This window comes from Anser brachyrhynchus (genome assembly GCF_964034855.1).
Source record: "Anser brachyrhynchus genome assembly, chromosome: 1".
In the NCBI taxonomy this organism is placed as follows: Eukaryota; Metazoa; Chordata; class Aves; order Anseriformes; family Anatidae; genus Anser; species Anser brachyrhynchus.
Window position 1 is genome coordinate 103,249,289 of NC_137694.1, and position 16,378 is coordinate 103,265,666.

General features: G+C 44.1%; 1 protein-coding gene across 1 annotated transcript; it reads left to right on the forward strand.

The window, feature by feature from the left end:
• Positions 1 to 4,900: 4,900 nt before the first annotated feature.
• Positions 4,901 to 14,155, forward strand: C1S (complement C1s). Its single transcript, XM_080599738.1, has 12 exons — positions 4,901 to 5,054; positions 5,515 to 5,579; positions 5,998 to 6,202; positions 7,457 to 7,634; positions 7,907 to 8,032; positions 8,846 to 9,045; positions 9,204 to 9,357; positions 9,614 to 9,729; positions 9,958 to 10,036; positions 10,285 to 10,422; positions 10,938 to 11,012; positions 12,906 to 14,155. The coding sequence occupies exons 2-12, from the start codon at positions 5,575 to 5,577 to the stop codon at positions 13,700 to 13,702; spliced, it is 2,073 nt and encodes a 690-aa protein (XP_080455864.1). The 5' UTR covers positions 4,901 to 5,054; positions 5,515 to 5,574; the 3' UTR covers positions 13,703 to 14,155.
• Positions 14,156 to 16,378: the final 2,223 nt, after the last annotated feature.

The window sequence follows — 16,378 nt, forward strand, 5'->3', positions numbered from 1 at the left end:
CCATTGGCTGCGCCCCGCCAGGCCCCGCCCCCGCGGCGCGCGGCGATTGGCCGGACCCCGGCGGCGGGGCGGGGCCCCGCGCTCACTAAGGCAAAGGTTACCCCGCGGGTGGGAGGCGCCACGGGGGGACGTCCCCGCCAGGCGGTGACTGGGCGGCCAGGCCGAGGGGGCGGGGCCAGGCCCGCGGGGGGGCGGGGCGGGAGGGGCGGAGCGCGCCTCCCCATTGGCTGCGGCGGGACAGGAGAGAGCAGGGCGGGGAGGGGGCGGGGCGAGGCGGCCGCGGGGTTACTGGCGGGCACGCGGCGCGCGGCGCGGGACCAACGGCCCTGAGGGGGGTGGGGGGCGGGGCGGGGCGGGCGCCGTGACAGGAACGGGGGCCGTGACGGGGGCCGTGACAGGGGCAGGCCCAGGCCCGTTGTCTCCTGTCAGGGGAAGAGCCAGGCGCCATCCCCGCGACCAGCAGCCCCTCAGCTCAGCAGCCAGCCGTTGGGTCTCTCTCCAGACGCCCGCAGTGAGAAGCAATGCTTTCAAACTGCCACAAGGGAAATTTTGGTTGGACTGAAGAGTTCCTGTTCCACCAGGGGAACAGGTGCTCAGAGAGACTGGGAAATCTTCAGCCTTGGAGAGGTAGAGAAGACACCTCAACGAGACTGCGAAGCTGACAGAATGTGAGAAAAATGGAAATGAAGAGTAATCAGTGCAGTCAGGAAGCGTGTGAAGAAGGGAAGGTCTTGACCCTGCCTTCCATAAGTCCCTTGAAGGCAGCACACTGTGTGGAGCAGCAGGTCAGGAGGGCCAGCAGGTGTTTAGAAACTCTCCTGGGTAGCCTATTTGAGTTTGCAAATTTTGAGTTTACAAACAGGCTACCGTATTTGTTCACCCTAACTGGTCACTGTTAGCCAAACTTTTTGCAAAGTCCAAGCACCGACTGTTTAATTGGACATTTATGTTTTTTGGACCAGTTTCTCAAGTCAATGAGGTCTACGGATGCATACTGACTCTGTCCCATCCCTGGTCGTATTTGACAAGGAATGTGCATCTCAAACTGCTGTGTTTGTAGAAGTTTCATGAAAATGGAGAGCCAGATTGGAGAGAGGGGCCTGCTGGCATTGCTGCTGAATGAATCCACTCCGTAAGCAAAGTTCCTCCAATGTTTTATAAAATTAAATTATCCTACAGATTTAACACTTCTTCTGGAGTTACAACCTCTTAAAGTTTCCATCCTGCTTGACTGTACTGTTGACCGATAAGGGATTGTTATTTTCATGTCATTAAAAGTCCATGAATGAGTTAAAAAGTGATGAGAACATTCATGTAAGAAAGACCCACTGAGGACATGTAAGCAGTAAGATGCAAATATGACTTCTGCCTCAGAGAGTCTTTAAGCTTTATATAGCTGAAAATGGGAGAATATCCCTGGGAAAGATAACCATATGTTAGCCCTTAAAACTCCATCCTTAAATCCCCATCTCTCTCTTCCCCTCCCCTCATCCTTCCCTTTTCCTCATTCCTTCTTTTTCCTTGCTCCTCTTCATCCCCTTTACATAAAAACTGAGATCATACATGGAGGGTTATTGCAGATACTGTGGCAATGGCCTTGGTATGGAGGTCAGGCTGAACGTTGGCACCAACGATGCCACTGTTTCTGTGGCATGCCTTACCTTTCCTCAGGCCGCTTGTACTCTGCTGGGCTTGCCAGTAGGGCTTACAGCGGTGCGTTTAGCTTTCTGCACACAAGACTGCATCTCCTGACCAGACAGAACTCTTGTTCCCGGCAGATGCAAACCCCTGCTTTTAGAAGGGCAAGCTGCTCCTTCTGGTTTTGGAGGCCACATCTGCAGCCAGCAAAAATGGCAGTCACTCTCCACCAGTGTTCTTCTGAAGTTTTCCGTCAGTCCATCCACAACTCTGACATGCAATTGCAGACAAAAGGCGCGTTAAGGCATTGTATGCTGGGCTGGAGAAACTTCTGGTCTAGGTCCTTCATGTTCTTGAAGTAGCTTGGGAAACAAACCTATGAAACATGCCTTTAATGCACAGAGTAACTTATTTGAGATGTCCACTCTTTGTAAAATAAATAGAAATCACTCTAGTGTTTGAATAGGCTTGTATTCAGTTAGCTATATGTATAGGGAGATTTAGACTTGGTTCTGCAATTTGCTGTTGTCACAGAAGGGTTTCAGAAGCAGCATCTGCTCCTGAGATTGCCTAACAGTTTCCGCTGGAAAGTTCTGTTTTCAGTTGCTTGAAACTAACTACATTTGACCTGTTTAGATTAAATGCTAGATAACCACTTCGGGTCAGAGCATAGTAGCGGATTTCGAGACTCAGATCTCGATGAGTGCCATTATTTTTCATTATTATTATTACTTTTAATAGTCAAGGCACTGCTGCGCTTGGGAGGAGGAAGTACAACCTAAAAAAACCCTGAAAATATATAGCGATTTTATGACGCTATATTGGCATCAGCGTCAAACCTCAAGTTCACGTATGCTCAGTTGTTGAGGAAGCAATGTCGCTGCTGAAGCTTCTGCAAATTTCTTTCCCATGGACGGCGTTCCGGTCTTTCGTGCAGCCTTGCCCAGCCGGGGACGCACCCGGCGGTCTCTGCTGCCCTCTCGCGGGGCTGGCTCGTCTCGGGGACTCGCATACCCTTGGCTCCCTGCTGATGGATTTCACCTAATTAACGTTAGGTGTTCACTTTTAATATTTACTCCCTCTGTTTTATGCACTGACTCACTGATTCCAAATGGAAAAAATGTGGCTTTTCTTAAGAAATCAGGAAAAGCTTTTTTTCTTTTTCTTTTTTTCCTTTTTTTTTTTTTTTTTTTTCCTCCAGTCTTCCTGGGGGACGGTGGTGGTGAACAAGCCAGTCAAGCCTGTTTGAGACAGTAATTTTAAGAAAACATGAACATTACTACTCTTCAGAGCATCTGGCAGGAAGGTTATAGCTACACAGCTCTGACTCATCTTAAGAAAAGTTTTGTCTTACACAATGAAGGAAGCAGCAGCACTTTGGGAAAAGTAGTATGTGGTCATGTAACTTAGGAATTTAAAAGAATGCATGTGCCTCAGAGCAGAATTATAGTGCATTGGCAACCTTAGTAGTATCATTTATTGACCTCAATTTTATGATTTTGCTTCTTTTGAACTATTATTCAATGTAGTTTCTGACATAGTTTCAGTGAATTGTAAAATATATTACCTGTTTCATCTTATGAATCGTTACAACAACATAGACCGAGGCATACGCAAACAAATGCTTTATGTTTATTCAATTTAAATATATACATCAATATCACTGCATAAATAGTTAGCATTATAAAGACATGTACCCAAACAAAGTGCAGCTGCCTTTTTATTTAACTAACTTCACCCACCTTTTTTTTTCTTAATAGGTATTTGGTTTTCTAAGAATTATTAATATTCACACACATCAATTTACCACTGCTACAGACCAGCTGAGTCAGGTTCATATGAAAATATACAATTCCCTTGTGATTACATGACATGCAAAATGTATCAGCACTCATTTGTTTTACTTCTGCCATGCCATTTTAAAATGACATAGTGACTTGAAGAGTTACTGGCAGTGTCTTTGCCCAGTTCAGAGGATAAAACGTCTCCCTGATATTTGTTGTGTGTCTCTCATCACTGTTTTCCCCATTCTCAAAACTCCAGTTAGAAACATCATGATATGATCCCAAGAGACATCAGAGGTGAGATGACAAATTATTTTCTTTCTCTACCTATTCTCGGTTTGACAAAGAAAACAGATTAGGCACGTTATTCAAGTAAAACCTTTTTGCTGACTACAATGAAGTCAATTATGATTCATCTGTAGGTGTTTTTCTCCCTTGACAATATAAAGGAGTCTTTCACATGGGCTTTGCTAGCACACTTTACCTATGGCCTGTTGAAACTTGAATTTTTTTCTCTTGGCCAAAACAAGCTCTGGAGCATGATGTGCTGCTTCTAAAGTGTAGAGTGTGTAGTGGAGTTTTACACATTCGTTTATAGTCCTGTCCCAGTGTAGCTGCTTTGTGAGGAGGAGGGGGTTTCTAGAGTATTAGTGACAGGTCTTTTAGCTTGCACAGTGGTATTTTCGTCTCGGCTTGGTTTGTGGTCGAGTGCTGATTTAAGGGCCCTACCTGGCATAAAATGTGAATCTCCTTTCCTTAAAGGTCTTAGATCTAACTTGCTCCAGGGCTAAGCCTGGTGAACAGTTGTTTTTACACCAAGTTCACTCAGTGAATAGTTATAAAGAAATGGTTAGGTGTTCTTAGTAAAGTTCTTATACGAGTGAGGCCATAATAAAAAAATAGTCGAGCAATGCATCCTAACTCCTGTTGGTAGCCTCAGAGAGGCACAATATTGAAGGGCCACTGTTTTTATTTATTTATTTATTTATTTATTTATTTATTTATTTATTTATTTTATACCCCCAAAATGAGTCTCAAGCATAAGATGAGGAACAGTGGCAGCAGCCCTGTGGCCACCAGGTTGCAGTCCCAGAGTGGATTACAGCAAAGTGGTCTCTGGGATAGATAATTAAACTTTTTTTTTTTTTTTTTCCTCCCCATGCAAAAGCATTAGACCTGTTCTCATGTGGTCTTTCCTTTTGCTACACCCTTTGAATTTTGTTCATAACTTTCAAAGGGGAGGGGGAAGAGGGAGAGAGGGGAGGCATGCGAAAACTCCGACTCCTTTTTTCCCCAAAGTCATCTGATTTCCCGAAAATCCGTAATATAGACCAGGTCGGTGCACGCCCCCACGTAGCCTGAGCCAACGGGGTTGTGCAACTTGTTTTGGAAATTCCCCTTTCTGCTGAAAGCCGGCAAGCCTTTTTTCCCCGCACCGCAGCTGACACAGAAAACTGGAAGTTACGTCCTGCTGCTAGGGGGTGCTGCGCTATTGCAGATCACAGCGCCCTTACCCAGACCACAGGCTTGGATCCTTTCGGAGGGTGGGAACAGGAAGAAAAAAAGAAAGAGAGAAAGAGAGAAAAGAGAAGGCAAGAGAGAAGAGAAGCAGACACGAACTAGGGAGAGAAGGTAAATATTGCAAGCATTAGAAACGGGAAAGGAAAATATTCCTGAGGGTCGCTGACAGCTAGAAGGGTCAGTGCATGCTTCCCCCATGCCCAGGGTCTTAGCATAATTTTTGGGGTGCTGGGGAGAACGAATTGGGTACTTCGGGGGGGAGGTGCTTTCTGTCAATTTGCTATACACCTACACGATCTTTGGAAACACTGGTGAACCTAAGGGGAGAAGGTGAGTATCAGTGAGTAACAAGCTGGAGATACCTGCCCCATTTTGTCAGCACTCAGCCTAGCATCCCTCCTTGAAGCTTGGGGTTGCTGTATGCATGAAAGAGCAGTGATATAAATTTGCTTTTGAGGCAAATCATTGGTGAATTCTCCGCAAGCTGGGGTGTTAGGGCCTTTGACCTGCCTAGCAGACGCACAGAAGCACAGGCAACGTTAATCAATCACACTGTTTTTTTTTGTCCCAGACCGTAACTCCAAAGTCCAATTCCTGAAAGTTTTCAGAAAGGAAGATCAGCTTTTTCCAGATGTGGTGAGTTACTGAATCTCCATGGGGAACTCAGTTTTATTAATAATTTCATTTTATGAATTAGGTGTTTTTCCTGTAGTATTGTACTGATTCTCAAATCTGAATGTCTGTAGCCCAAGTAGCTTCCAGAACAAGGTAGTGAAGTATGGTATAGATAGCATTTAAGACCCTTCTGTTCAATTTCTGCAGCATTACTAGTTCCTCTACAGCTGGAGAGGAGCAGAGAGCAGGATGGAGAATGTAGTCCTGTTTGAAAGGCTACAGGATAAACCCCACACAGCCACAGCACTGGTCATTAAAACTCCAAAGCCAGGAGCTAAGCTGCATGCTACATACAGCCAAAGACTAGCCTTTTCATTAGAGACTGTGTTCATATGCGGACGGAGAAGACTTCTGCAATATCATCTTCCTCTTTTCTCAGGTACCTTATTTTCTTCTGTCTCCCTGTCTGGGCTGATGCAGCCTCCATGTATGGTGAGATCTTGTCACCCAATTATCCTCAGGTGTATCCAAATGATCTGCAGGAATCTTGGGAAATAGAGGTCCCTCCAGGATATGGCATTCACCTTTATTTCACACATATGGATCTTGAACCATCGCAGAACTGTGAATACGACTCTGTGAAGGTACTGTCCCTATTCTCATCAAGTGAGAAAAAGACAAGAAGGTGAGGTATAGCATAGATCAGCAAAGCCGTGTACAAAGCTCGGGGCTGGAAGAAGAGATACATCCTTCCTGATGTGAGCCCAAAGAAGCCTGAATGACTGAATATATGTGCACTAGCCATCCCTAAATTGGCTCGAGTTTGCTTCCTAACTGCATGAGCATTGTCTGCCTTCTGAGTGTCCTGTCTATGCCACCATCCCCATGTTTCTCCTATACCCATAGTAAGATTCCATCACCGACACCTCCGTATTGCAAGGCACATATTGCAAGGTCAGTGAGCCACAGGTATGAAAGCCCATGAAAATGCCCATTTTCATAGAAAGGGCATTGATTTTCTGTCCGTGAAATTATTCCGAATAAGTCCATGAGTAGACCTAGACAATTCAATGCAAGAGGATATTTATTGGGAATGACTGAAGTTAAAAATAATCATGAGATCTGTGTATGGATAGTGGGTACTCAGACAAAGTGCAGTGGCCTGTTGCCACCATCTATGCACCACGGTTTTCTTAAAACTTAGAGCTCCACTGTGCCTGCTCCATGTTGTTCTACAGGGCACAAAACATAAAATATTTCCACACAAAAAGACAGAAACAAGAACATCCCAGCTGCAATAGCTAAGTGTGAAAAGGGGCAATAAGATCAGGTGCAGCACCAGAAGGAGACATTGGAGAAGGACCAAGGTGGGACTGCAGGATGAATGAGCTCTGCTGGGAGATGTAATAACATGTCCTTTGCAACAAACCAATGTACCTGTTAGGATGCTCTGCAGCCTGCCAGTGAAGGGTTTTGAAACAAAGCGTTCAATTTTTTTGTAAAAGTAGGCCTGAAGAATGGCTGTTAACAAAGAATTCTCTGGCTTAATTTGTATCTCGAAAATGAAGACAGGTATTTCAGAGCTGGGAAGTCAGTAATAGGGAGCACACCCCAAGCGTCTTACAAATGGCATGAAACTTGTTTGCTAGGGGCTCTGCTCCGTTGAATGCTGTCTGCTGGTCTTCCGACCTTGTCCAGATCTGTGGATTACACAGTAGTCTCGGACCCTTCTGCTAACTGTGTGACATCGCTGTGCCCTGGGATATCTACATGAATGTCGTGACAAATGCATGCAATTTAGAAGCCTTTAGTTAGCTGCTTATAAGCTGAAAGACTCAAGCACTGGTAATTACACATATTCCAGTAACAAGATAAGACCTCTCTGCATTCTTCCACAGATCCTGTCTAGCGGCCATGTTGAAGGCGTGCTTTGTGGGCGAAAGAAACCTCGTGTCCCTGGCTCCTTGATTGTGGAGGAATTCCATGTCCCTTATAACACCCTGACTATGACCTTCCAATCAGACTTTTCCAATGAGGAGCATTTCACTGGTTTTGCAGCCTACTATGTTGCAGTGGGTAAGGTTAAAACAGGATCCTCTGAACCTCTGTAGTGTCCAGGACTAGGAGGAGAAGGAAAGCTGACAGAAGGGGTTTCCTTACAAGAGGGCCTTATTTAAAAGAAATCCAAGCAGGCAAGACTGCTTTCCAATATGGTCAGTCTACGTGCTGCCTCAGTGATCCATTTTCCTTGTTGGTCATTATTATTTCCTTCGCTATCCCATCTTCCCCCTGCCCTTAGCTCCCATTTCACTAACATTGGCTGACATCTTTTCTTTTCACACTTGCAGACTTGGATGAGTGCATGGATTTTGCGGAGGAACCTTGCAGTCATTACTGTAATAATTATATTGGAGGTTACTTCTGCACCTGCCCACCAGAGTATTTCCTCTATGAGGATAAGAAGACATGTGGAGGTGAGAGATTCTACATGAACTGTGGCCAACAGCAAGAGTTAGCTTAGGCCAAGTGAGATATTGTACTTGGAAGACGTTCTCTATCAACCTTCTCAACCAGTCATGACAGATATATTTTAAAGAAAAGAACATCCCAATGCAAATCTGAACTGGAGGTAGACTTTGTGAATTTCTGTTAACATATTCTTAACATTTGTGTTTTTTTGTATCAAGAGAATCAAGAAACTATTAAATGACGCTCCCTAAAGTCTGTGATGGAAACCCTTCTTAGCATACTGCTACCTGTGAATCCTTTAATTCCTGACAAAGCAGGGTAGTTCAAAGAAGATACAAAAATGGCCAAGGTGCTCGTTGGCTCAAATCAAAAAATTGCAAAGTCACAAATGTGACATGTTGAAAGGGGTATAAAATGAGAACCTGCACAAGAGGGAAGAGAGCCTAAACCACAGATGGAAGGTTAAAAACAAAAACAAAAAAAAAAGGAGGGAGAAATAGAGGATACTAGAAGAAATTATGCAAGACTGAGCAAAATTAATGATATGCTGAAGCTGTTCGCTAGTATTGAGAACGCCAAGAAGTTGTCTTCCAAAGGATTGACAGGAAGGCAAGGTAGCTCAGTCCACTAGAAGTTAAGGTCCCTGGCTAACTGGATAGGGAGTTGCCCTGGTGTTCAATTTCTTGGAAAGATGCAGTGTTGAGAGGTGGTTAATGCAGGTGACTGGATAGACTGGAGAAGCAGTGAAAGAAGGAAAGCTTGTCTGCTTCATAGGTGAACCATTTCCTTTCTGAGTCCTCACTGTGTTCCTTCCTTAGTGAACTGCAGTGGAAATGTCTTCACTGAGTCATCAGGGGAGATTACTAGCCCAAACTATCCCAGTCAGTACCCAGAGAACTCACGGTGCGAGTACCGAGTGGCTCTGAGGCCAGGCTACTTTGTGGCATTGACCATACGCAGCGAGGACTTCGATGTGGAACCAGCTGACTCAAAAGGGAGTTGCCATGACAGCTTAACGGTAGGTGTAGGGTGGGAGACAGGATGCTCTGGGTCTCCCCTCAATGTCCTCATATTCAGAAGACTCTCTGACTGCTTAACTTTATCTACGCTGCCTTTTAAAGTTCTTGAGAATACATTTCGTAATTTTTCATTTATTCTTGTTTGTTATTTTCCCAGCTTGTCTCTGGAGAGAAGCGTTTTGGTCCCTATTGTGGCAGCAAATTCCCAGGTCCTTCTGAAATCAAGACTAGGAACAACATTCTTGACATAATCTTCCAAACAGACCAGGCAGTACAGCATAAAGGCTGGAAAATACGCTACTATGCAGATCGTGAGTAAACACTTGGGAAAGTATTCCTTCTGCTGCTGAGTTAGGGAGACCTTGCTCCAGATCAGATTCATGGTACAACATCATGTTAACATGTTCACAGCTGCTGGGTTTGCTAGTCAGAGCTAAGGAGCTATTAACTAAACAGAAGATGCCTGTTAACTAGGGAGAATAATCACTGGTAGGAAAGAAGTTGGGAACTGGAAGGAGAGTAAATCTTGAACCAGTTAATCATTGATTTCTTCTTGTCTTTTCAAAGCCATAACCTGTCCCCCGAGTGTCATCTCCAACTCTGTTCTTGACCCAAAGAAGGACAGGTATACTTTCGAGGACAGTGTGAAGGTGACCTGCGTGGAAGGCTATGAAATTGTAGTGGTAAGTTACACAAAAAAGCATATACCCTCTTTGCCCCTCTCAGCAGCTTCCTGCTGCCATCTCCATCAGGTGTCCTGAGCACCTTTGGGACTCAAAGATTTTGCCACATCTGTAGAAGGTGGAAACTTCTTCCAGCCACTGCAGCATTCTGAGGACCCTTCACTGAAGTGCCCATTACAGGTAAATTTCATGGCCAGTTACTTACATAGGTCGTATTCTTTTCCCTAGAAACAAGGCAGCATCAGGACTTTTCACTCCAGCTGTCAGGACAATGGTGAATGGAGCAACTCTCATTTCAGCTGTGTTCGTAAGTGAACTCTCTCTGTATTGTAGGAAGCAGACTGAAATGGAGTCTTTAGGCACTAGGCACATCTCCACACTAGTAGGACAGTGAAGGACTGGCATGTAAGCATGCTGAAAGAACAGAGGAAGTAAGCATGGATGACCATACAGGGACCAGGGGAGCTGAGTAGTTCCCCATACTATAGAATAATCAGATTGTTGGGTGAAATGCCCCTTCAATTGTCTTTGATCATTTGTTTTTCTTCTCTACAGCTGTGAACTGTGGTGAACCACTTCCTATTGAAAATGGACAAGTTGAATACATCTCCAAAATTCATGAGCCTCTGTACAAAGCTGCTGTCCGGTATCACTGTAACGCACCTTACTATACCCTAAAAAACACAGGGGAAGGTAAGTATTGTGTCTGCTACATAAGCAAATTTCTTTGGTGAAAGGCCTAAGAAATAGTACTGGCATTGCCATGGGACTGGGATTATATCCCATCAGGTCAAGACTGGACAAAGATTCTTTTTGGTGTGGGGTTGCAAGCAGTAATTTTGTGTTGCCTTTGTGTTCAATACACTGTCATAATGTCTACGGTTGGGCTGTTGACCTTAGATGTATCAGCAAGTCCTATCTCCATTTGCCTGGTTGAACCTCCATTGAACCATGGAGATTTTTGCCACACATTTCTGGTGGAGAAATAAAGGACTCAAGAAGCATATTAGATGAGGTCTCTCCAAAACAGGGGCAGAAGCATCCTGGTGGGGTTGTCTGCTTCTAGGGAGATCTCAGCAATGTTTACCAAGCTGTGCTTTCTTTGGAGTTGAGAAGGTTAATACATCATCTTATACAGTAACACTGTTTACCCTCTCTTCATCTCAATTGTATTCTTCTTGCACTCTTTTTTTCTTGTGTTTTCCAAGTTGTGTATGAATGCTCAGCCAGTGGACAATGGATCCATGAAGAAATGGGAACAGAGCTACCAAAATGTGTTGCAGGTACTACCAAAACCTGTGCATATATGCATGTAGTATGTGAAGACCACTACTTCGTTCATTTTTCTGTTCCTGCACCAGTTTTCCCTCCTTCAAGTGTGCACATTCTCAAGTTGTTCGGTGCTTTAGATCTCTGACAGTTTTGAAGGTATCAAAAAGGTTTACAGGTCAAAAAAGATGTCCAGCACTGTCAGACCTTTCTTTCTTCAGTCATTCCTAAGCTACGCTGAGAGCTGTAGCTTCTCTTCAAACCTTCCCTGGGGTCAGCTGTCCACTGGGCACTAATGATGCAGCACTACAAGGAAAAGACTTACAGTGCTTTCACTTGAAGCCTAAATGCTTAAAAGAGCACATGTCCTTCAGTATTAACAGTACTCAGTGGGTCTGAATACTTAAGCAATATCCCTATCCAGGACTTTCTCATCCTCTCTTTGTACACGAGGGAAATTGAGGAGGAAAGTGCATGGGTACTACTGCTCCTGACTACTGGTAGTTATGGCTGGGGCTTAACTTCCAGCTCATACAGAGGATTTAAAATCTTTTATATTCTGGACAATGTTCAGTTTATCAACCACTCTTAGAGGAGGCGGCATCCCTACTGCTAGTTGTATGCGATGCGTTTTTGCTACTCCAAACCCCCAAAACCTCATGGGCATTTTAAACTACAAGACGCAGCTGAAGATGACTTGGACTATGACAGTGCACAGTGCAAAAGACAAATTGAAAAATGAAACTCAGGGAATTTACAACCTAAAAGGGCGTTACAAAGAGTGTGAAGACAGACTTTTCTTAGAAGGACACAGTGATACAAGGCAATATAGTGATATATATGATAGTGTCCTTAGAAGGACACAGTGATATAAGTGGCAATGAGCACAAGTTGCAATGAAATAAATTTTGACTGTATTTAAGGAAAAATTTTCCCCCAAAGCACTAGAACTGTTGGCCAGAGATGCTGGGTAATCACCATTGTTGGAGATGCTCACAAGCCACTTGGCAAACCCCCTGAGCAACCTGGTTTACAGATAGGATGGTGGGGGAAGGGCAGTTAGGGATGAGGAGGGTGTTAAACTAGAGACATTGAGAGGTCCCTTCTTCTTCTTCATTTGAGTTGGAAGCTACCTACCAGCTATAATTCCTTAATCTCAATATGACTAAGGGTTCAATGTAAATCAGCAGATGTGTAAAGCAATCAGTTTCCTAGCTATGTAAGAATGATCAGCCTTATTCTTGCCCTTATGCTCACATTCTGCAAGACCTTGTAGAACATTTTACTCAAAAAGCACAGAGCACCTCTACACCAACAAGACTCACAGATAGGATCTCCTTTGACCCTTTGCTTAAGATTTTACACACTAAAAGAATGGAGAGAGAAAATGGTAAAACTTCAACAACAAATCTGAGCACTTAAACTGAGACTATCTGTAGTTCTCCCCCCCCGAAAAAAAATCCTTTTAAATAGTAGTGTCGTAGCTCTAAGAACATAAACAAATATTTTTTCTAATATTTGAAAAATATTTACCTATACCTATGGAATGTAACTCCGCAAAGTAAAAATGCTAAGTAGAGTGCAATGAAATTGTGAACTTTGGCATACCCAACACTTTCTGTTTGACAATGGTGTGAATATTTGACTTTCCGGAACAAGAATTTGAGAACAAGCATTTTCAGCCTAAATTGAAGGTTGATAGGATTTTTTCTTGAATTTTCTTGAATTTCTCTGTAAATGCCTGTTGCAAATTCTATGACAGAATATAAACAAAGGCTACTCAGCACCAGAGTAATTTAGAAGACAGAGGAAGGAGGAGACTGTGGGCTTTTTAGTAGTACCAAAGAAAACCTATTTGTAACTGCTAATTCTCTCATCTGGTTCCTCTCTTTTCCTTTTCTTTCTAGTCTGTGGGGTGCCCAGTAATCCCATCAGGGAGACAGCAAAGATTTTTGGAGGCACCCGTGCAGAAAAGGGCAACTTTCCCTGGCAGGTGTATTTTGATTACCCAAGAGGAGCTGGTGTGCTCATTTCTGAAAGATGGGTGATGACTGCAGCTCATGTGCTGGAGGGATTTGACAAGCCTGACATGTTTGTTGGTGTAATCAATGTTGGTAGAGAATCTTTGTACCGGGATGCCCAGAAGCTGATTGCAGAGGCTTCATTCATCCATCCGGGCTGGAAGAAGCAGCCCAAAGACTACCACAGGACCGATTTCGATAATGATATTGCACTACTGAAGCTGAAGGATCCTGTGAAGATGGGCCCAAACATCTCACCCCTCTGTCTTCCCGGTAAATCACCTGAATATGAGCTACAAAAAGGGACTCTAGGCTATATTGCTGGCTGGGGACAGAAAGAGAAAGGAAGACTACCTATTTATCTCTGGAAGGCTCAGATTCCTGTGGTGGACATGGACAAGTGCCGTTCTGTGAAACCAGAGGGCCCTGCTGATTCCAGTGCTTACCGATTCACTGACAATATGATCTGTGCTGGTGGTGACAAGGACAGCTGTAAGGGGGATAGTGGTGGAGCCTACTCCATCCAAGATCCTCTTGATAATAGCCGGTACTATGTGGCTGGGCTGATCTCCTGGGGACCAAGATGTGGTACCTTTGGTCTTTACACCAAGGTAGTACGTTACCTGGACTGGATTACAGAGACCATGAGTAAGCATGAGGATGCAGAAGCTTTACAGGATTAGCTCTTTCTCCCTTTAGCACAGTCACGCTTCTTAAATGTGATGGTCACCTGTTCTGGTAGGAAGGCTGGCTACAATCCTGTTCACTTTTTGTGTATAACAGGACAACTCATTGTGTCTGTGCTGAGTGGAGAGTCAGGAATATGTATTGGTTTTCCCCACTGTCATTGTGACTAGGAAAGGAATTTCTCTTACTTCTTCCACTCATAGAAACATAACATAAAGATGCTATTCTGCATAAGGAGCCTTCTTCTGCTTCCTCTCATCTCTTCTATCCCATTTTTTCCCACTTGGAGAAGAACTACTCATGCCCTACCTGACAGGGAGATTACAATGAAGATGAGAGAGAATAATTGTTGGTTTCCAGGGTAGGTTCAAAGCCTGGTTTCTGATTTCTTTATTTCCTGTATTGTTCAGAATATCTAACAGCATTAAAGAATGTCCAAATTTGCTTCCCATGTGTGTATTGTCTTATTCTCAGTCTAGACCTATTTCTCATTGAAATTCCCTTAGTCAAGAGTCCAGTCACATATTGAACCAACATGTTGACAGCTTTTGTCAAGCTGTAGCTTCTGCTACCTTACTTCTCTACCTGAGTCTTTATGAAGTTCTTCTGAGCTGGTTGCAGCTCATTGACCAACCATTACCAGCAAGAAGGACTGCAGACTTCTGAATCAAGCTAAGCATAAGATCTTCAAAGTTCATTCAACTGGAACAAGTTCTACAGAAGACTGGGGAATCTCTGTCCCTGGATATCTTCAGAACTTGCCCGGGCAAGGCCCTGAAGCTCTGAAGTTGTTCTTACTGTCAGCACAGGATTGGATTGGAGACCTCTTCTTTCTGCCTAAATTTTTATGAGTCTAGGAAATAGTGAGGAGGATGTGTGCAACTCTTGGGATACTTGATATAGACTCTTGCATTCAACACAGACACCTTAAATTTCTTAATATATGTAACAAGCAAAATGTTATTTTGTTGTTGAAGTATCTTACACCACAGTCCTGTGACCTACAGGACGTTGAATGCTTTTCATTTGTATATCTGTATGTACCAGCTTTAATCTAGTATGAAGTTTTATAGACATTTGTTCATGTTGCTAGGTAGGTGGGCTCATCTCAGCTTTCATCTTTTGGAGCACAAAAGGGAACTGTCCATCCTGGACAATTCAGGCTGCAAATCTTAGCCCATGTTGGGGGTTTTGGTTGTTGGCAAGGTAAACACAAATCAACAGTGTCCTCTGGCAGCCAAAAAGATCAAGAGTATACTGGGGTTCATCAAGGACATTGTTGTTGCTAGCTGGTCAAGAGAAGTGATTGTTCCGCTCTACTCTGCACTGGTGCGGCCTCACCTCGAGTACTGCGTGCAGTTTGGGGCACCACAGTATAAGAAAGACATAAAACTATTAGAGAGTGTCCAAAGGAGGTCAACAAAGATTGTGAGGGATCTGGAGGGCAAGACGTACGAGGAGTGGCTGATGCCCCTTGGTTTGTTCAGCCCAGAGCAGAGCAGGCTGAGGGGAGGCCTCATGGCGGCCTGCAGCTCCCTCACGAGGGGAGCGGAGGGGCAGGCGCTGAGCTCTGCTCTCTGGGGACAGCGACAGGACCCGAGGGAACGGCATGGGGCTGGGACAGGGGAGGGTCAGGCTGGGTGTTAGGGAAAGGTTCTGCACCTAATAATAGCCTAAGAAACAGCCCAATAATGTACAATACAGGAAAAATGAATCCAGTAGAAGCTCTGAAAAAGCGACCTTCAGTCTAAGGTATGACATTTTCTTAGCTTCTATGACCACAAAACCACTCAGGCAAGCAACGTTGTATTATTACTCCCTAGCCCACTGATTAACTCCAATCTTTTTGGAAAAGGACAAGAAGACAAAGTGCTGAAATCAATTCAGGAGAGCAGAGGAGAAGAGAAAAAGAAGTGTGGTTGAATGATCCAGGAGCAGGAAACAGGAAAGAAACCTATTTAGCTGGGATTGCTATTCCTAGGAGAGTCACAGTTTTTACAGGGGCTTGGGCCAAATTGTGTATTTTCCATGCCTCAGATCCCAAATTTTCCTAGCCATTTGCAAAGCAGGAGATTCTTAAGATGGTTTCTCATATTTGTTCCCAATTTTTACATGGACTGAAGAGTTGAGTATTTTGATGTTTTTGTCGCTTGAACTCACCAAGCACCCCAGAAATTCTCTGTTTCCGGAATATGGAATAGCCGCAACTGCATATGCCTCAGTATCCCTTCTGTCCCCAACAACTGGCTCCCGTGCAACTGGACACCTTCTATTTACATGTTCTTTTTCCCTCTTGCCCATACAAATGGCAAAATCAACAGAGTACTGACTCCTGGAGATCACAGGTGAATTTATATACGGTGTGAATTTCACAGATCACTCTCCAGGGTATGTTATCTTAAAAGTAAATGAGAAATCCTGACACTGGAGAAGATCTGGAGCTGGATCTCACAGAAAACAGAGCGAGAAGGCGACTATGACCTCACACCCAGAGTTCCTCTGTCACGAGAAAAAGGTAGGTTGTTCTGCAGTAACAAAAGTAGTTGAGACTCAACTGCAGAGAATACCCACAACAGTAGACATGTCTCTCTGAGTCAAAATCGGTTTAGAGCTACTGTCCTGCAGTCAGAGCTTTATTTCGTATAGCATAAAAAAACGATTGGCAAATTCTG